Source organism: Oryzias latipes, chromosome 6 (genome assembly GCF_053564925.1).
Source record: "Oryzias latipes strain Hd-rR chromosome 6, Olatipes_Hd-rR_3.1".
Lineage (NCBI taxonomy): Eukaryota > Metazoa > Chordata > Actinopteri > Beloniformes > Adrianichthyidae > Oryzias > Oryzias latipes.
Genome location: NC_136242.1, coordinates 18,656,951 through 18,677,661, shown reverse-complemented (window position 1 = coordinate 18,677,661; position 20,711 = coordinate 18,656,951). Strand labels below are relative to the sequence as shown.

The 20,711-nt window shown below is 39.2% G+C and overlaps 1 protein-coding gene across 3 annotated transcripts; it reads right to left on the bottom strand.

Annotated features, from left to right (window-relative positions):
* Positions 1 to 345: 345 nt before the first annotated feature.
* On the bottom strand, positions 346 to 19,909 carry muc2.1 (mucin 2.1). 3 transcript variants are annotated; one of them, XM_078948657.1, is made up of 47 exons: positions 19,771 to 19,909; positions 19,351 to 19,606; positions 19,143 to 19,257; positions 18,434 to 18,524; positions 18,225 to 18,355; positions 17,916 to 18,132; positions 17,533 to 17,658; positions 17,329 to 17,443; positions 17,089 to 17,239; positions 16,884 to 16,997; positions 16,733 to 16,802; positions 16,492 to 16,629; positions 15,288 to 15,452; positions 15,107 to 15,201; positions 14,898 to 15,024; positions 14,533 to 14,788; positions 14,346 to 14,398; positions 14,161 to 14,270; positions 13,884 to 14,035; positions 13,629 to 13,767; positions 13,321 to 13,431; positions 13,042 to 13,221; positions 12,577 to 12,816; positions 12,332 to 12,488; positions 11,314 to 11,442; positions 10,123 to 11,220; positions 9,610 to 9,951; positions 8,929 to 9,441; positions 4,864 to 8,757; positions 4,604 to 4,776; positions 4,239 to 4,413; positions 3,898 to 4,145; positions 3,562 to 3,745; positions 3,279 to 3,489; positions 3,002 to 3,177; positions 2,791 to 2,860; positions 2,531 to 2,631; positions 2,409 to 2,440; positions 2,119 to 2,296; positions 1,919 to 2,023; positions 1,789 to 1,829; positions 1,540 to 1,662; positions 1,345 to 1,443; positions 1,123 to 1,251; positions 996 to 1,035; positions 791 to 914; positions 346 to 705 (listed from the first exon to the last, which is right to left on the bottom strand). In XM_078948657.1, exons 1-47 carry the CDS (start codon positions 19,883 to 19,885, stop codon positions 495 to 497), a joined length of 11,820 nt encoding a protein of 3,939 aa, XP_078804783.1. In that variant the 5' UTR covers positions 19,886 to 19,909; the 3' UTR covers positions 346 to 494. The 3 variants fall into 3 exon arrangements, with proteins under 3 accessions (XP_078804783.1, XP_078804781.1, XP_078804782.1); XM_078948655.1 differs by having other exon boundaries at positions 4,864 to 9,441; XM_078948656.1 differs by having other exon boundaries at positions 4,864 to 9,441; positions 14,161 to 14,272; positions 14,351 to 14,398.
* Between the last annotated feature and the right edge of the window lie 802 nt (positions 19,910 to 20,711).

Genomic DNA, 20,711 nt, shown 5'->3' with positions numbered 1-20,711 from the left:
TAAAAGCTATCTGTGCAGTCATTTTTTGAGAACTTTTTTAGCCAAAACCTTTTACTGCAATAAAGTAACTTGCTGTCTATCAATTAGCACACTACAGAAATTTTATGTACTATATGAATATAATTTAAACATCATCATGCATTAGATAAACTAATAATGTTCACATAATGTCCATTTTATTTATAAAAAAGCCCTTTCCTTAGTTATGGAACTTCACAACACACAGCAAAGCACATTGTTCTGTCAACACCACGTGTGTTCTAGAGAAGTACAAAAAAGTTTTCTTGACCTTCTGTAAAAGCACTGAAGAATAAGTTGTGACTACAAAACATGAAAGAGACGCCCTTTTTGAGTTGCTTAGTTTCATTTAATCAGCTGATAAATACAATACATAGTTCATTTGGATTTACTATGTCAGAAGTTGTGATTGTGAGACGGGAAGGAGAAAAAAGATTTACATATTTTAGTTGTTAATGTGAATATGGATAGTTTTGTCACTGCAGTGTGAAGCTTCGTTTCCTGCGAGAAGGTAGTCCTGCAGGCTTGGTGCAGGCCGTTTTTCCACAGCCACACTCTTCAACGTGCATGTATGTGAACGGGATCTTCTCTCCAGTTAGGCACAGCAGGTCAATGGTGCGATTGCTGAAGCGTGTCTCCTTACAGCAAGAACAAGAGTGTTGCATAGCAGCAGCAGCTTCAGAATACCTAAAGAAAGCAGGTGTTCCATCAAATATAAAATCGAAATTTGCTTGATACTTAAAAAGAATCAGTGACATTGTATCATTCTTACTTGGTGAATGTGTTGCATGATCCTTCACAGTATGGCATGTCCACCTCTTCTTCAGCTTGACAGCCATTATGTGTTACCCGGGTTGTCATAGAAACCACCTTGCAGGCCTTATCTTTCTCCACACCTTTTTGTTTGAAAAAAGCTTTGTTAGCTTGATTTCAGTTTGACATTTTTTCCACAAATAACATAAAAATGCAGCACTTACAGATTTTACAGCACCCATTTGCTGCTGTCTGAATCGAATCCTGTGAAAGAAAATAAAAGCACCCTATCACTTTGAACTCTTCCACACATAGAGCATCCAGTTTAATGTGCTGCAAAGTGCGGCTTACTGGTTCGCAGTTGCTCTCTTGGAACATCGGGCAGATTATGTGTGAGGTGACTGTTGTTAAAATGTCATCATTCTTGACACAGGTGTATTGTTCACACTTGTTGCCAGGTGGTGACCAGGTTTGTCCCTCCTAAAGAGCAGGGATGTGGGGGTGCCGAAACACACAAAAGTCAGATAACACAAGGATGATAAAATATGAGAAGACAGGATTTCATTAACTTACTGTCAAGATATGTTGGGTACTGTTGATTTTGATCACACAGTCTTTCTGTACACATTCTCCACAGCATACATCAGAATCTGTTTCCACATATTCAAATCCCTGAGAAAGAAAGAAAGTAACGCACATTAAGCAGGCTGGAAAAATCCCCAAAATCTATCAAGAAAAAAATGTTTAAATAGATTTTTTTTTTCTTACCGCACCACAGTTTTGGTCACACAGCATAAATTCGCACACCACTTTGAACAAACCAGTTTTTGGGTCAACCTCATTGCTGCAGATACAGTTCTGACATACATGTGCAGGAACTGATGCCCCAGGCTGACAAAAACAAAAATAGGAGTTTATAATTACGTTAAACTGAATCATGTTCAACTAAATTAGTTAAAATTAAAGTTAATTTGTTCTAAAGTTTGAAAACTAAAAGAAAGACAGCTCTTTATTTACCTGATATTCAATTTCTTTGTGGACACAAACTCTTTTTGGCTCTAAGAAAGAATCAAACAATTATCAAGGATAGTTTTAAAAAAAAGTATTTTTTAGGATAATTTAGTTGAAGCAGAAGTCAGCATCTCACCACATAAATACTCAGGGCAACATTTTCCCTCAGGAACACTCATAACAGGTTTATATCCAACCTGACAGTTTATAGTGTTGGCAGGACAGGTACTGATTTGGCATTCTGTGAATGCAAATATTATGAATGCACAATTCAGTCTCAAGGGGAAATCCTAAAAAGCAAAAAATGTAAAGATGTATAAATTATACATATTTTACCGCAAACATAGTCATAGCAGCATGGGTCTTCTGGATTTGTTTGGTTCACAACCACAAAACCTGGAGTGGTACAGTCAGCGTTATGTGGTGGTGGGCATGTTTTCGGCTTGCAAACAATAGTTTTGGTGGACTCATCACAGATGCAATCCTGGCATTTGTATTCAAATCTTTCATTGAACTGAAAAAAAAGTTATGGTTAGAAATTTGTTATTTTTTGCTAAATAATGTATTTGGATTTTGAAGTGGACATTGTTCTTTTGTCTTTCTATGTTTTGCTTGTTTGCTTTCACCTCTCGAGGAATGCCCTCAGGATCAAGACATCCTAGAAAAAAAAAAACACAACAACAAAAAATTACAACAACAATAAAAAAAATTATGGCCACAGATAAAAATCAGCGATATTATTGCTTACCACACTTTTCAACACATATTCCAGAATCTTTGTTGAAGAGTTTCATTCCATCAGGGCAAAAGCATCCTTCAATTGTATAGTTAAAGCTTGGTTCATTGGGACTGTGAAGGTAAAAATATTGAAATTACACTTGTGAAATGATTGGCTGAAAAAATGAACAGGTGATTATAATTTGAATCTCATACTATCATAACAGTACACTTGCAAATTACTTAATTATTGGTTATTTATTAGGGGCCCAATTATTTCTGGAAGCTTACTTGTCTTCACAAGTTGGCTGTTCTGCAGGACCACATGGCTTATAAATTTTGTCTGAAGGGCAACTATAATCTGTTAAAAAAATAACACAAAAAGAGGTTATTGTTTTCTTTCACCAAGTATACTCCTGTCAGTAGTGCAAAGAATCCTGTTTTCTTGGTTTCCATTGTTGATTCCATAGATATAAATAACATTAAATGAATGATTACTAACCACACAGTTTTGTGTGATTCCTCCAGTGGAGACAAACACCAGCTTGAGCACAGGCAGCAGCATAAGTTTGCAAGCTTGTACACTCCACTGCTGGGTTGGAAACGTGGCAGCTGTCAAAAACACAGCCTCTGTAGAAATTGTCGGGAGAAACTAAAGAATGACACTCTGCAAAAACACTAAAAAGAAACAAAACAAAAAAAGAATGTTAAGCATGGTTTGTTTGGCCTAAAAGGATAACACTGAGTGAAAAACTGCAGATCGAGTCATCCAGACAAACCTGCTTTTGATCAAATCACATATAGAATCAGGGTTGCAGGGAGTTGGCTCCACTGGAGGCTCAGGTGGACTGGTGGGTAGCACAGATGGTACTTCACAATCTGGTTGATAAATGTCTTGTGCAAGCCAGTAGTCTGCCATTATAGCACAATTTTCCACCAGCTGGCCCCCAGGCAACATACAGTCATCAGCCTGATTGTTGGTGCATGTGCCTGAGAATTAAGTTTACACTTTAGTGTGCCTTAAAATAAATATTTCTTAACAACATTTAAATAAGTTCTTACCACAGTGGCCCTGGGTGTTTCTTCCAAATGACCGATAGGGAAGGGTAATACTAAAACCAGTCATTCCAAATGTAATTACTACTTTAAGGCGAGGGATCTCAAAGACCAAATTGAGGCTAGAACTCAAGACCTTCATTCCATGCTGTGAATAAGGTAGTCTCAAACTTTCACCATTTTCAAAAGCCTAAAAAAATACATAAAACAAATATGAGAAGGTTAAACATACTTTATCATTGCCATTCAACTAGACTAAAAAAAATTATTTGTTGTGAAACAAACAGATTAATTAGAAAATAGTATTAAAGTCAACAGAACCAAAATATTGTGTAATGTTACCTCTAACCGTGGTGCTCCAATCAAGTTATGATTTACAAGTGTGATAACTTGAGAATTAAATGATATAATAATTGATCGTGGACAAGAAACATCTTCAGTGGGATCACAATAAACATTATCAACATAAATTTTTAGGTTGTGCGTTTGTGTAATCTCTTCCATCAAAATGTAAGTACAGTTTCCTTGGTAACTGTAGTACAATCCATCAAATGTGATGTAATGGGGATCACCCCAGCCCTCACATACACCTAAGGAAGGACACATCATTATTTAAATATATGTGTATATAATAACACTATAAAAGGGATAATAGCCAAGTTAAATCTGCAGAGAAAACTTACAGTCACAGACGTAATGCTGGCAACAGTAGAACTCATCATAAACAAGAACAGGTTTCTTTCCACTGGCACAAGTTATATTTTGAAGAGGTGGACACTCATATGGTATTATTTCAATTGTACCATTTTCAATGCATCTGGCCATTGTACAATTGCACAAGACAAAGGTTTCATTTTGCTTAAAAACAAAAGAAAAGACAAATTAATATTAACATCCCAATAAAACAGTTAAATTAAAATGAAAGAGCTGTAAAGATGCTATGAATAAACAGAGGAAAATAATGCATGTAATGTTATTAAAATGCACTATGAATGGATTTACATATGTAGCTTTAACTGTAATTAGCAAAGAACAAAAAGATTCTTACGACAACATCCCATTCAGGACATGATGGTGTGTAAGATGTGGGTGTGGGTTCCAGTGTAGATGGTGCTGTAGTGGGACAAGCTTCCGTCTTGTTCATAATTTTGCAGATATCTGAACATATCATTGTCAGGCAAATGCCGGACCCAATGTGGTACATGTCAAATATTACCTCTCCTAGACGTGTGAAGAAAAAAACACAACATTAATAAAATATCATGGCAATTCCTGATTTTCTTCATATGATTTATGCTTTAATCTTACCTGGTTTATAATGTGTGCCATTTATAATGCAGAAGCATTCCGTAGTGGTTTGTGTAGTACTGTCTGTTACAACTTTGTCTGTTGCGGGTGTTGAGCTTGTAGAGGTTGGACCTGTGACTATCGTAAAACTTGTGGTTATCGTAGTAGATGTGGTTGTGGCCTTTGTTGTGGTGGTCAGCTCTGGGGTGGTAGTGCTTGCCACAGTCGGTGTAGTTGTGGTGGTCGACTCTAGAGTGGTAGTGCCAATAATATTGGGTGTAGTTGGTGTTTTTGGAGTTGTGGTAGAGTGCTTTATGGTAGTTGTGCTTTGTTTGAAGGGTGTGGTTGTAGCTTTTGTTATGGTTGTTATCTCTGGTGTTGTGGTTGTTGCTACCGTGGTTTTAATTGTTGTGGTTGACTCTGGAGTGGTAGTGGTGAAGACAGGTGGTATTGTTGTTGAAGTTGTGGTGGTTTGCTCTGTGCTAGTTGTAGTTTGTATGGTGGGTGTTGTTGTTGCCTTAGTTGTGGGGGTTATTTCTGGTGTGGTTGTTGTTGCCAAAGTGGTTGTAGTTGTTGTGGTTGACCCTGGAGTGGTAGTTGTAAATTCAGGTGGTAAAGTTGTTGTTGTTTTTGGAATAGTGGTGGTTTGCTCTGGGGTTGTAGTGGTTTCTTTGGGGGGTGTCATTGTTGCCTCCGTTGTGGTGGTCATCTCTGGGGTTGTTGTTACCACAGTGGTTGTAGTTGTTGTGGTCGTCTCTGGAGTGGTAGTTGTGAATTCAGGTGGTAATGTTGTTGTTTTTGGAGTAGTGGTGGTTTGCTCTGGGGTTGTTGTAGTTTCTTTGGGGGGTGTCGTTGTTGCCTCCGTTGTGGTGGTCTTCTCTGGGGTTGTTGTTGCCACAGTGGTTGTAGTTGTTGTGGTCGTCTCTGGAGTGGTAGTTGTGAATTCAGGTGGTAAAGTTGTTGTTTTTGGAGTAGTGGTGGTTTGCTCTGGGGTTGTTGTGGTTTCTCTGGGGGGTGTCGTTGTTGCTTCAGTTGTGGTGGTCATCTCTGGGGTTGTTGTTCCCACAGTGGTTGTAGTTGTTGTGGTCGTCTCTGGAGTGGTAGTTGTGAATTCAGGTGGTAAAGTTGTTGTTTTTGGAGTAGTGGTCGTTTGCTTTGGGGTTGTTGTGGTTTCTTTGGGGGGTGTCGTTATTGCCTCCGTTGTGGTGGTCATCTCTGAGGTTGTTGTTCCCACAGTGGTTGTAGTTGTGGTCGTCTCTGGAGTGGTAGTTGTGAATTCAGGTGGTAAAGTTGTTGTTGTTGTTGGAGTAGTTGTGGTTTGCTCCGTGGTAGTTGTACTGTGTTTGGTGGGTGTTGTTGTTGCCTCAGTTGTGGGGGTTATTTCTGGTGTGGTTGTTGTTGCCACAGTGGTTGTAGTTGTTGTGGTCTTCTCTGGAGTGGTAGTTGTGAATTCAGGTGGTAAAGTTGTTGTTGTCTTTGGAAGAGTGGTGGTTTGCTCTGGGGTTGTTGTAGTTTCTTTGGGGGGTGTCGTTGTTGCCTCCGTTGTGGTGGTCATCTCTGGGGTTGTTGTTGCCACAGTGGTTGTAGTTGTTGTGGTCGTCTCTGGAGTGGTAGTTGTGAATTCAGGTGGTAAAGTTGTTGTTTTTGGAGTAGTGGTGGTTTGCTCTGGGGTTGTTGTGGTTTCTCTGGGGGGTGTCGTTGTTGCTTCAGTTGTGGTGGTCATCTCTGGGGTTGTTGTTCCCACAGTGGTTGTAGTTGTTGTGGTCGTCTCTGGAGTGGTAGTTGTGAATTCAGGTGGTAAAGTTGTTGTTTTTGGAGTAGTGGTCGTTTGCTTTGGGGTTGTTGTGGTTTCTTTGGGGGGTGTCGTTATTGCCTCCGTTGTGGTGGTCATCTCTGAGGTTGTTGTTCCCACAGTGGTTGTAGTTGTGGTCGTCTCTGGAGTGGTAGTTGTGAATTCAGGTGGTAAAGTTGTTGTTGTTGTTGGAGTAGTTGTGGTTTGCTCCGTGGTAGTTGTACTGTGTTTGGTGGGTGTTGTTGTTGCCTCAGTTGTGGGGGTTATTTCTGGTGTGGTTGTTGTTGCCACAGTGGTTGTAGTTGTTGTGGTCTTCTCTGGAGTGGTAGTTGTGAATTCAGGTGGTAAAGTTGTTGTTGTCTTTGGAAGAGTGGTGGTTTGCTCTGGGGTTGTTGTAGTTTCTTTGGGGGGTGTCGTTGTTGCCTCCGTTGTGGTGGTCATCTCTGGGGTTGTTGTTGCCACAGTGGTTGTAGTTGTTGTGGTCGTCTCTGGAGTGGTAGTTGTGAATTCAGGTGGTAAAGTTGTTGTTGTTTTTGGAGTAGTGGTGGTTTGCTCTGGGGTTGTTGTGGTTTCTTTGGGGGGTGTCGTTATTGCCTCCGTTGTGGTGGTCATCTCTGGGGTTGTTGTTGCCACAGTGGTTGTAGTTGTTGTGGTCGTCTCTGGAGTGGTAGTTGTGAATTCAGGTGGTTTTGTTGTTATTTTTGGAGTAGTGGTGGTTTTCTTTGGGGTTGTTGTTGTTTCTTTGGGGGGTGTCGTTCTTGCCTCCGTTGTGGTGGTAATTTCTGGGGTTGTTGTTGCCACAGTGGTTGTAGTTGTTGTGGTCGTCTCTGGAGTGGTAGTTGTGAATTCAGGTGGTAAAGTTGTTGTTGTTTTTGGAGTAGTGGTGGTTTGCTCTGGGGTTTTTGTGGTTTCTTTGGAAGGTGTCGTTGTTGCCTCTGTTGTGGTGGTCATCTCTGGGGTTGTTGTTGCCACAGTGGTTGTAGTTGTTGTGGTCGTCTCTGGAGTAGAAGTTGTGAACTCAGGTGGTGTTATTGTTTGAGTTGTGGTGGTTTGCTCTGTGGTAGTTGTAGTTTGTTTGGTGGGTGTTGTTGTAGCTACTGTTGTGGTGGGTATCTCTGGGGTAGTTGTTGTTGCTACAGTAGTTGTAGTTGTAGTTGACTCTAGGGTGGTCAAAGTAGATGCAGTAGGCTGGCATATGCTCACTGGACAGCAAACTCTTAATTTGTAGTCAAAACACTTTCCTGGTCGTAAAGGCTGATTTTCTTTTTTACATATTAAGCCAAAACTTATGTCACACTCAACAGTTTGTTTGGTTTCTTCTATAAAATCATCAAAATCCATATCTGGACTATCCGCCGAGCGACAATCGATTAACATGGGATCATGACAAATCTGCAGACCACTGTTTGTAATGTTTTCATATGTCTCCCAGTCATTTTTATCAGTGGTTGGATTATGTACATTATACCATTCTGACCAGTCGCATGTTGGAACACAGGCTGTACTTGTGGATGTCGTTGTCTCTGTTGTGGTGGTCATCTCTGGGATTGTTGTTCCCACAGTGGTTGTAGTTGTAGTGGTCGTTTCTGGAGTGGTAGGTGTGAATTCAGGTGGTAAAGTTGTTGTTGTTTTTGGAGTAGTGGTGGTTTGCTCTGGGGTTGTTGTAGTTTCTTTGGGGGGTGTCGTTGTTGACTCCGTTGCGGTGGTCATCTCTGGGGTTGTTGTTCCCACAGTGGTTGTAGTTGTTTTGGCGGTCTCTGGAGTGGTAGTTGTGAATTCAGGTGGTAAAGTTGTTGTTGTTTTTGGAGTAGTGGTGGTTTGCTCTGGGGTTGTTGTAGTTTCTTTGGGGGGTGTCGTTGTTGACTCCGTTGCGGTGGTCATCTCTGGGGTTGTTGTTGCCACAGTGGTTGTAGTTGTTGTGGTCTTCTCTGGAGTGGTAGTTGTGAATTCAGGTGGTAAAGTTGTTGTTGTTTTTGGAGTAGTGGTCGTTTGCTTTGGGGTTGTTGTGGTTTCTTTGGGGGGTGTCGTTGTTGCCTCCGTTGTGGTGGTCATCTCTGGGGTTGTTGTTGCCACAGTGGTTGTAGTTGTTGTGGTCGTCTCTGGAGTGGTAGTTGTGAATTCAGGTGGTAAAGTTGTTGTTGTTTTTGGAGTAGTGGTCGTTTGCTCAGGGGTTGTTTTGGTTTCTTTGGGGGTTGTCGTTGTTGCTTCAGTCGTGGTGGTCATCTCTGGGGTTGTTGCTCCCACCGTGGTTGTAGTTGTTGTGGTCGTCTCTGGAGTGGTAGTTGTGAATTCAGGTGGTAAAGTTGTTGTTGTTTTTGGAGTAGTGGTGGTTTGCTCTGGGGTTGTTGTAGTTTCTTTGGGGGGTGTCGTTGTTGACTCCGTTGCGGTGGTCATCTCTGGGGTTGTTGTTGCCACAGTGGTTGTAGTTGTTGTGGTCTTCTCTGGAGTGGTAGTTGTGAATTCAGGTGGTAAAGTTGTTGTTGTTTTTGGAGTAGTGGTCGTTTGCTTTGGGGTTGTTGTGGTTTCTTTGGGGGGTGTCGTTGTTGCCTCCGTTGTGGTGGTCATCTCTGGGGTTGTTGTTGCCACAGTGGTTGTAGTTGTTGTGGTCGTCTCTGGAGTGGTAGTTGTGAATTCAGGTGGTAAAGTTGTTGTTGTTTTTGGAGTAGTGGTCGTTTGCTCTGGGGTTGTTTTGGTTTCTTTGGGGGTTGTCGTTGTTGCTTCAGTTGTGGTGGTCATCTCTGGGGTTGTTGTTGCCACAGTGGTTGTAGTTGTTGTGGTCGTCTCTGGAGTGGTAGTTGTGAATTCAGGTGGTAAAGTTGTTGTTTTTGGAGTAGTGGTCGTTTGCTCTGGGGTTGTTTTGGTTTCTTTGGGGGTTGTCGTTGTTGCTTCAGTCGTGGTGGTCATCTCTGGGGTTGTTGCTCCCACCGTGGTTGTAGTTGTTGTGGTCGTCTCTGGAGTGGTAGTTGTGAATTCAGGTGGTAAAGTTGTTGTTGTTTTTGGAGTAGTGGTGGTTTGCTCTGGGGTTGTTGTGGTTTCTTTGGGGGGTGTCGTTGTTGCCTCCGTTGTGGTGGTCATCTCTGGGGTTGTTGTTGGTACAGTGGTTGTAGTTTTTGTGGTCGTCTCTGGAGTGGTAGTTGTGAATTCAGGTGGTAAAGTTGTTGTTGTTTTTGGAGTAGTGGTGTTTTGCTCTGGGGTTGTTGTGGTTTCTTTGGGGGGTGTCGTTGTTGCTTCATTTCTGGTGCTCATCTCTGGGGTTGTTGTTGCCACAGTGGTTGTAGTTGTTGTGGTCGTCTCTGGAGTGGTAGTTGTGAATTCAGGTGGTAAAGTTGTTGTTGTTTTTGGATTAGTGGTGGTTTGCTCTGGGGTTATTGTGGTTTCTTCGGGGGGTGTCGTTGTTGCCTCCGTTGTGTTAGTAATCTCTGGGGTTGTTGTTCCTACAGTGGTTGTAGTTGTTGTGGTCGTCTCTGGAGTGGTAGTTGTGAATTCAGGTGGTAAAGTTGTTGTTGTTTTTGGAGTAGTGGTGGTTTGCTCTGGGGTTGTTGTGGTTTCTTTGGGGGGTGTCGTTGTTGCCTCTGTTTTGGTGGTCATCTCTGGGGTTGTTGTTCCCACAGTGGTTGTAGTTGTTGTGGTCGACTCTGGAGTAGAAGTTGTGAACTCAGGTGGTGTTATTGTTTGAGTTGTGGTGGTTTGCTCTGTGGTAGTTGTTTGTTTGGTAAGTGTTGTTGTAGCTACAGTTGTGGTGGGTATCTCTGGGGTAGTTGTTGTTGCTACAGTAGTTGTAGTTGTAGTTGACTCTATGGTGGTCAAAGTAGATGCAGTAGGCTGACATGTGCTCACTGGACAGCAAACTCTTATTTTGTAGTCAAAGCACTTTCCTGGTCGTAAAGGCTGATTTTCTTTTTTACATATTAAGCCAAAACTTATGTCACACTCAACAGTTTGTTTGGTTTCTTCTATAAAATCATCAAAATCCATATCTGGGCTATCAGCTGAGCGACAATCGATTAACATGGGATCATGACAAATCTGCAGACCACTGTTTGTAATGTTTTCATATGTCTCCCAGTCATTTTTGTCAGTGGTTGGATTATGTACATTATACCATTCTGACCAGTCGCATGTTGGAGCACAGGCTGTACTTGTGGATGTCGTTGTTGCCTCTGTTGTGGTGGTCATCTCTGGGGTTGTTGTTGCCACAGTGGTCGAAGTTGTTGTGGTCGACTCTGGAGTAGAAGTGGTGAACTCGGGTGGTTTTATTGTTTGAGTTGTGGTGGTTTGCTCCATGGTACTTGTAGTTTGTCTGGTGGGTGTCGTTGTAGATACAGTTGTGGTGCTTGTCTCCATAGTAGTTGTAGATTGGGTGGGAGGTGTAGCTGTTGTTGCTGCACAGGATTCATTGCTATGTATTACTGTTGAATTTATGCAGATTGCATAGTAGCACATTCCCAGATTGTCAGTCACATTATAAATGACCTCATTTTCCTCATATATCGTCCCATTGTAAATGCAGTATGGGCATGCTTCCACGCATGTTTGGTTTTTTTCATCAAATATTGGTTTATCCTCTGGACATACAGGATAACAGCCTAAAAGTATTAAAGATAGCTGGTTAGGTTATGTCTCCAAATCCCAAAGTAAAATGAAATCCAAGCACATAAATTTGCAATGTAAAATACTACCTTCAAGATTGGGTATTGGGTTACTACATATTCCATGTGGGTTTAGACAGGTTTTATAGCAAGGTGTGTGGCAAGGATGGTAGTGCCATGTGCAATCGTTTGGGTTGTTATAGTAATCACAAAAAACAGCTGGAAAAAACAGATTTGTCATTTAGATATTAAAATACAAAATCAAATAAACATACATTTTTCATTGCAGCACATTGATTACTTTTTTCTTAATATTTGTTTATTTAAGTCAAACATTTTTAGTTTTATTTTATCAGTCTTGACGTTTTATTTTTAGTATGTTAAGAGGAAGCAAAAGAAGATAGTAAAGTTCACTCAGGTACTGTTGTTATGTTTCATTAAGCACTAATTGAGGAAAAGGTGCATTTCCTAATGCTGTAATTCCTTAACTTTACTTTCAATTCATCTACTTTCTGAACTGGCTCAATCCCTTTCAGAGTAAAAGGGTTGGTGGAGCCTATTCCAGCTACTGCAATGGTAGGGCACGGTACACCTTGGACAGTATGCAAGTCTGTCACAGTGGAGTACAACCACATCCACGCACATCTACACGACAATTTAGATTCAACAATCCACCCACGACACATGTTTTTTGACAATGGAACACTGACAGCCAGTGAGAGGAAGTCGGAGTGCCATTCACTTCACATTTACTTTAAATTACTTTTACCAAACAACTTTTTATTGTATGGTAATCAGTTATTTAGCATAATAATTTGGAAAGGAAGAAATAAACATGTGGAAAAGTGCAACTGGAATGGGAAACAAGTATATAGCCAACAGTTTGAGTCCAAGAGAACAGGAAAGAAGAAGTTACAGTGTAAGTACTATACAAGCTGAGCAAACAGACTGAGATTGACAAAAAAAATAAACAAGTTTCTTTGGCATCTCTTTTTTGTGAAATAGATTTCTGGCTTACAAAAGTACTTTGATTAATGATCTCACATAAGACAAACCAGAAATGTCTAATACAACTAGTATCAGAGTAAAACAACTTAAATTGACTTACGACAAATGTCGGGAGTTCTCCATGCAACACAGACACCAGCCTCATTACAGGCCTGTGCATATGCACCAACTGCTGAGCAGAAACACTCACAGTCTCCTCCGGCATCACAGGCACAGGAGTCTTTCACGCAGTTGTCATAGTAAGGCTGGGGGTTGACCTGTTCAGTCATGAATGATTGAGGATTATTTTTTCAGAAACATGTTTGAAACCACTCAATGTCTTAGAGCTAAAGATTTCTTTCAAACCTTAGTGTGACATTGATGGAATGTTGTTCCTGTTATTATGCCGCACATCATTTTAGCCCAGTGCTGTCGTTTGGGTTCTAAGTCACAAGGATCAACATTCTCTTCCACATCTTTACAGCTGCTCCTCACTTTCCAGCTGTTTGCAAATTCTAGTGGATTGGTAACCACCATCTGACCCTGTGTGGTGAAGTCATTCTGTCCATCACCATCAAAATTCCCACACAGGCCACATACTTCACCCTGCATGAAACACAAAAGGCATAATGTATTAGAATAACATAAATCACATTGAGGAGTAGAGTAGACTTTTATACTGACTTAATTTGTACTGCATTTGCTGTATCAGTGCATTTACTGCATCAGTATGAAGTGAAAGGAATCAATCACTAATGACAAGTTATACAACTAAATTGTTTTAACTTAAAAGCTTTTAGTTAACACTATTAAACAGTTATTGTTACTCACACTGTGTTGAGGTTCCAGTAGGATGCGAATAGTTGTCTTCCGATCCCACATTACTGCCACACCAATGTCGGATTCTACCACCAGGTACAAGCCTACCCTCCTCACTTTGTACTTTAGCAGTGCTCCAACCTCAAGGTCCTCCACTTTATAATTACCCTTTGTCAGTATGATTTCTGTCCGCTGTAAAGCAAAGCAGACTCAGCTCTCTCATTTCATCCTTTATAAAAGATTGATTTGTATATTATTCTGAATATATCAAGTACATGTTTTTTCTCTCACCCCAAGTTGAACTTTGACATTTTTGGAGCATGTTGCATTGGTAGATCCACAAGGAACGTTTTCTGTGATAACTCCAAACCTGTTTACTCCAGTTTTATTGCCACAGTTATTCTTAAAAAAGCAATTCAAGGTTTTGTTAAACATACTCAGGTCCCAGTTCAAACTCAACTTAAACTAAATTACTCAGGAATTTAAAAATGAAAACATAAAGTCATAATGACTTATATTTTAAAATGATTGCTCACTGATTAATGACGATTAAGATTTAAGACACAGCAAAAAATGTTTTTGCCATAAACTTAAATTACCTTCATGGCAACATAACCGCAGTGTCCTTGAAATCCAAATGTGCGATGATCAAAGGTATTGTAGTGGCCACTTCCATAGATAATGCAGGTTTCTGGACATTTTTTCTCTGTGCACTCCCATTGGCCACTTTTGCAGGTACTAGATTTTTCAGAAATGGTGAAACAGAAAATCCGAAAATTAGAATACATATAAATTAGAATATATAAAATAATTTTCAATTCATGGAGACAAGTGAGATTAAAGTAAGGTGTTACCATTTGTTGCATTGTTTTGAAATTATTGATCTTGGGGCATAAACCCGACCATCATGCTGACACGGACAGTCACTTTGTTTTACACAGGAACCCCTGCCATCATCAAGAAGGCCACTGGGACACCGGCAGCCAGATTCACAGTCTGTGTAGCCCTGGGATTGCAGACAGATTAGAGCCATGGTGCTAACACTTGAGGGTTCAGAATATCAGTATTTTCGTTTTTTTGTTTAAGGGATAGTTATTATTCTTGGCTGGATATTGACCAAAGAACACTCACGCAATCATCACTGTCCAGATTTAAACAGCTTTGAACACACTGCAGTTCTGTCTCTTCTCTGCTGGCAGCAGAACAGTTGAAGAAAACTCTTGGAAATGGACATGCTGTAACTTAAAAAGAAAAAGCATTAACATTAATCATGCATTTGTGTGTCATCTACATGCAAATTAATAACAGACATTTACCTGCTGATCGGAATCTCCAAGAACGACAATGAAGCATTCCATTGTTGCACACACTAGCAAAAAATAATATTAATACAACATACTTTAATGAAATATTAAGTGAGGAAAAAAAAGGGTCAAACAGCAATTGATAAAAAATACTCTAAATCTAAATCCATGAAAGTTATTTAAAAGTATGGTGACTCACCAGTGCTCATCTTTGATGTTGATTGACTTTCCTGCTTGGATGTAGGCTCCATTGTGATAACACGAACATTTTGCCATTGGAACACACATGTGGTTTTCATTCAGGTAGAAGCCTTCAGCACAGGAGCATCCATCTACAGGCAGGAAGTCAGAGGAGCAGCTCTGCTGCTCTGAGCTCAGGGATCTGCATGTCAGCTGGCATCTCTGATGTTTGTAAGAAAAGACCTGAGTTTCTGGGCAGTTGTTGGTGTATTTATCTGTTTGGAAGACAATTTGAAAGCAGTCAGTTTTTATCTTTGGAAAAAATGAAATGCATTCACCTCCAGTTCATAAGTCTACACCTCAGTGCACTAAAAAATAACTTACTGCAGACATTCTCACTCCAGTCCGTCAGGAACACCTCCTTTGCAGCACAAGCTCGAGCATAGGAAGAGAAAACAGCACACAGGCAGGCCTCGCTCTTCTCACAGTTGCAGCTAGAATACATGCATCGCTGCAGGACAAAGTGTAAATTTTTTTAAGCAAAAACATTTTTTTTCCATTCTGAAGAAGCCGGACCAACAAGTTTGATCTACCTTGTAGAATGCTTCAGGGTCCACCACTGAGTGACACTGTGTGAATTCACTGTTTGGACTTCGGAGCAAGGCACACCAGTGTTTAGCATACAATTCTGAAAAACACGAGTCATTTGTCCTTCTGTGGCTGAAGTAATTTGAATGACTGAAGTACAGAGCTAATGTATGGAAAACAGTTTACCATTTTCAATGCTCAGGGAACATGGGTCATCAAGTCTTTCCTCTGTGTCACTGCACATGAGGTTAGCCTTCCAGGAGTTAGCAAAAGATCCCGCAGTTCCTTCCACAATCCCCTGAGGAGTCCTCATGTCGTCACTCAGAACCATGTTAAAGTCCCCACACAGACCTAAGGAGTCAAGCAAAAAGCCAACATTTTACAAAACACAGAAAAAGATGAAACGTGATAAGACAATCACATTTTAACTTGGAAATAAACACGTAGTTATTGTAATGTTAAAAAGTTTTGTAAATCAAATTAAAATTATTAATGATTTTTTATTAGGTTGGGTTTTAAGTTATGAAAAGAACATTGGCTAAATTGAAACATTTCTATAAAGTTAGTGCTCCTTAATAAGTAATTATTTTCAAAGTGAAGCAATTTCCTGCTGTTTATCCAAATAAACTCATAGCAACAAGTTAAAGATGGATTCCAAAAAACACCACAGCTATAATTATTGCAGACGATAATTTAAACCCAAAAAGAAAGAAAAAAAAAGAAAAGAAAAAAAATAGAATTAAGCATGATAACTTGGAAAGGATGAAAATAGAATTTTGGGAAGGAGGTGATATGTACAGTGATCCTGAAGTGCACTTAACCGAAAAAGACATTAAAGATAACAATCACAATTAATAAAGCTAAACAAATAATAAAAAAGCCTTAGTTTCCCTAAAAAAACATTTTGAAAGGTAATTTCCTGAAATCGAAATGAAATGTCAAAAATGAAACAAAAGAAGAAAAGGTAGGTACTGTGGGACACCACTGATGGATGAAGATCTTTGTCCATCATTTCAACCAAATGTCATTTGGCATGAAGCGATACTGGACACCAATCACAATACTTTTATTGGTTACCAACAGGTTTCTTTTTGTGTTTCATTTTTTAATATTTCTATTTGATTTCTGTATTCTGTATTTTTATTTATTCTGAACTGTGTTGTGGTTTCAAAAATCTAATCTTGTTATTTTGTTTTTTTGTTATTGGTTTTGCTTTTTTTTGTCTTCAATATGTAGTTTTTTCTACGTATATTTTGGTTCAATTGTGTTTATAATATCCCTTTTTAATTGTCTAGTAAACTAACATTATTGTAATCATCATTGCATCATTAAAAAGCACCAATGTGAAATAACTGAATGTAAAAATGCAAAAGCATGGTGTAAAACCTACCGCGCGACTTTGCTTTGTAACTCTCTTCCAAGGTGATGTAGACCTGCATGACGGGAACATGTTGGACTTGAATTTGTATCCCAAATCTAGTCTGCATCATTATGTGAAAGGATGAAGGCTGGAATATGGTGATGTCTCCTAAACAAAGAGAAATGTGGAGGGAAAACTGATTTATAATTCAAATAAACAACAAAAAATAAATAAATAAATAAATTTTAAAAACATGCTCCGTTTAGTTCACCTGAGTAGTAGGGCAAGCTGACAGGCTGACTATTCTGCTGAACCAACCCATCTGGTGTGAATGTTAACACCTGGGAAAACATGGAATAACTGCTTAACAATTTGTAGGTAAGGAGCACAACCCCCATTTAAATAAGCGATGTTCAACTCACATTGTTTCTGTCATTGTTCACCAGGACTTTGAGGGTCTTCAGACAAGTGTCAAACTGTTGGTGTGCACATGGCACCAGCTGGGCAAGGATAGTAAACTTTGGGCTAATTTCATCCTAAAAAACATCAGGAGATCAAAACAAATTCAATAAACATTTAATCAACACAAGTGTATTCTGTTCAACGGCATAAAATCTCTCAATTCACCTTTCTTTCCACTTTGGCCAGAGTGTAGTAACAGTCTCCATGGAAGGTGTACGCTTTCCCATCAAAAGTAGTGAAGTGTGAGCCCTCTTCAACTGAGCACAAGGCACGTCTTTGAAGACTCACACAAATCCATCTCCCTTCAAAACATGTACTGTAACAAAAAAAGGTAATACAGAATTTCATTACACCAATAAGCAATACACATTGTATTCTGTTTACCCCAAAACACATTTTACAAACCATTCCTCTGTGTCCTGTCGATACACCTGTCCAGCATCATAGATGTTGATATGCTTGCACTGACAATCAGACTTATCAATACATCCCCTCATGGAAATGTCATCAAATACAGTTCCTGAAATAAAAGACAGATTTGAAGTTTATTTACACCTTTTTAGCAACAGAAGAAGTCATTTTTAGTGATCAAATTGGAAGAAAACCAACCAGGAGGACAGAAACAGCCGTCAATTTTGTGTTCCTCACACAGAGAACTTGTATCTTGATGTGTACAAGTGTCCATGCAAGGTGAACCACTCTCCTCAAACACCATGTTGTACGGACACTGTTTATCTGTGAAGACATTTTATGTAACCAAAACAGGTTAAGAAGAATGAGAAATTGCTTAGGTATTTCATTGATAAATTTACAATTTAGTTACAATTTTGTTTAATGCTATTCATCTCCTAAAATCTTGGTTTTTAATGATTTTCAGGTGAAACATGAGCTGTATCTTACATTAAAAAGGTCAATACTTGGGATTACCTTCATCTTAGACAAAACATAAGTCAAGACAATAACTGAAAAGAAGCCAAAGTGAAAAACTTTACCACAGAACTGAGGTGACCTCCAGTTGGGGGGTTGTCCTCCAGCGTGGGAGCACTGCCGGGAAAACTCTGACAGTGTGCTGCAGACACAGAAGTCATCTGAGCTGTTGCTACAGCCGCACATGTCCAGCACACAAGCCTGGATGTAAACCTCAGGGTCAATCAGTTTGATGCAGGAGCTCCAAGACTCTGCAATGAGCATTTGTTCACAAGGGGTTCGCTGTAATGGACAAGAAGGAACCAAGTGTAAAGTTGATGTCTTACTGCTCAAAACATTTTGATTCCATTCTTTTTAAATGATGTGGAACTCACAAACTCTTTGCAAGATTCATCTACTGTCTTGGTCTGTAGTAATTCTTCCTCTTCATAGGGATCCTCACAGTCATCATTTGGCCGATGGGCTTTGTGTTTGTTGCCAAACTCAATGGGGCTGATTTTGCGGCCTGTACATAATCCAATATCATGTTAGACTATTTAAGAAAAAAAAAACAAGATTTAAATCAATGCATTTATGTAAATACCATTATGCATGAACTCATTGTAGACTGGAAAGCCGTTAAAGTCCCCACAAAGTCCACAGGTGCGATTTGCGTAGTCATTGTCAATTTCCACCTAAAAAACAGAAAAAGGTGTAAAAATTCTTTTAAAAACACTTTTGTAACTGATAAAGACTCAAAGAAAAAACAGCAACCTGCTACTACTGCCTCATAAAATGCAAAAACAATCTGAGTTGGATAAACCTTTTTTTAAAGATCCTCTTCAGTCATCTTTTGATCCATTTTAAAAGCGTTCCTAGTTGTCTTTTAGATATGTTTATGGCGTTTTTAGCAAAAAGTATAAAAACCTTTATAGTTTTTTAGGGCATAGTTTCTGCAGCAATGCAATTTTCAAACAGGCCACTCAAATGCAGCTGGCTGATGAACATGGCAGATGATGCAAATACACCAGAAAGCTCTGTGAGCTGGACCTTCCTAGTTTTTGTGATGGTCAGATGGTTTTTTTAATTTCAACTTTTAGTTGTCAAAAACAATGTGCTCACTAAAACAATTTTTAAAATGTTTGACTTTGTATTCTTAGTAATAAACTTGATTTGCTAAAGAAAATGTTCTCTACAGGAAAAAAAAGACCAGGAGGAATAATCATTATAGTTTACATAATCATTGAACATAAATTAGCGTTGTGTGCGGTTTTATTATAAATTCTTTTTTTGTGGGTTGTTTCATCCTTTACCATGACAGCGTCATCTCCGTTCCACATAACAGTGAAGCCAACTTTGGCCTGGAGCTTAGTGTAAACTGCATTTTTTTCAACTTGGACACCCCCCTGGTAGTATGGCAAAGTGACACTGAAGAACAAAAAAAAATCAGATTTATTATGTATTTTTAAAAATAATCTTTTGTTGTTGTTGTTAAATCTCAGTGTTCTCTTCTTTACTCACAGCTCACTGTTGACAACAACACGAGTCTTGGTGATGTGGAAATACAGGTCATTGACGGTGACTAGCACATAGCTGACTGTGGGTTTTCCATCTTGTTCTGTTCTTTTCAGATGCACTGAAAACTCTTGGTAGAGCTCATGGCAGTCTGAGACCAAGTTGTATTCACACAAACCAGGAAACTGGTACACATCCCCATCAAAGGTCTTAAAGTGCTCTCTGCCCCATGTGCTGCAGATGCTGCTGACATGGTTGCGAACTGAAAAGGAAAAAAATCATGTTTGAATCAAGAAACTATCCATTAAATGAAGTGTAATCTACAATATCCTATTTTTTACCTTTCTTGATATCTCAACATATAAATAATTTACATTGGGATGATTTTCAAAAAGCATTGCACTGTATGTAAAATGTGAGGCTTACCCAGTCTAGTCTGCACCTCAGTGACAAGAAAGACAGCAAGAATACTCAGACATACAGATCTCCACCTCATTGTTACCACAGCGGGCCTGTTGTCACCAGAGGCTGCGATGGTCATTTGGTGCTTGGCTTATATTGAGATTGTACAAGTTTTTTTTTTTTGCTCACTCCCACTTTTTAAAGTTTTACAGCCAAGACATAGCAAACATTTGCTGAATATATCTATGACGTGTTTCACACAACCCTTGCAGGTACGGCTGACACCCTCGTCAACTATTGAAAAAGCAATAATGTTTTTGTTTTAGCCAGGAATCTCTATACCACTAAATGCATATATTTTTTTCACTTTTGTTTTGAATGAGTACAAAGAAAATATCTTACTATGTCAAGCATTACAAAGTAATCTCAAACTATTTAGCTGTTAAACACCATGATTAAGAATGGGTGCAAATGGCAAATCTAAATTGTGCATTGCTAGTGCATAAACAGTCAGTGAGTCATACCCTTATGATTATTCCTAAATGGATCTATCACAGAAAGGATGGAAATATATATAAAATCCAGACTTAAAAAGAAAGCAACAAAACATCACATTCTGCTGTTTTCAAAGTACCAAATACCTTGTGTTTAGAGTGCAAATATCTTTTAGACCATTGTAAATGACATATATCAAAAGTAAACCTTTACTAACTAAACTATGCTTCCAAACCCTTAATAATAAAATAATAACTACACATTTTCATCCAAAAACACCAACATCAAAGGACATTATACAAAAGATTAAAATCTTGCTGAAAAGTTTTCACATTAAAACTGAAAAAGAGGCAAGAAGTAAGAAAAAATGAAATAACAAAAAATAAAAAATAAAAGCTTAACTTGTTGCTGTGATGATCAAAGCAGAAGAGTAAGGAGCAGTCAAATTAGTACAATCTTTTATCTGGGAA

Bases quoted from the DNA above. Each gene is read 5' to 3' on its own strand.
- muc2.1 (XM_078948655.1), bottom strand. From the start codon at position 19,885: ATGACCATCGCAGCCTCTGGTGACAACAGGCCCGCTGTGGTAACAATG. The intron at 18,133-18,224 runs GTGAGTTCCACA...TGTCCATTACAG, and splicing joins ATGAATCTTGCAAAGAGTTT to CGAACCCCTTGTGAACAAAT. The intron at 12,489-12,576 runs GTTTGAAAGAAA...ATGACTGAACAG, and splicing joins TCCATCAATGTCACACTAAG to GTCAACCCCCAGCCTTACTA.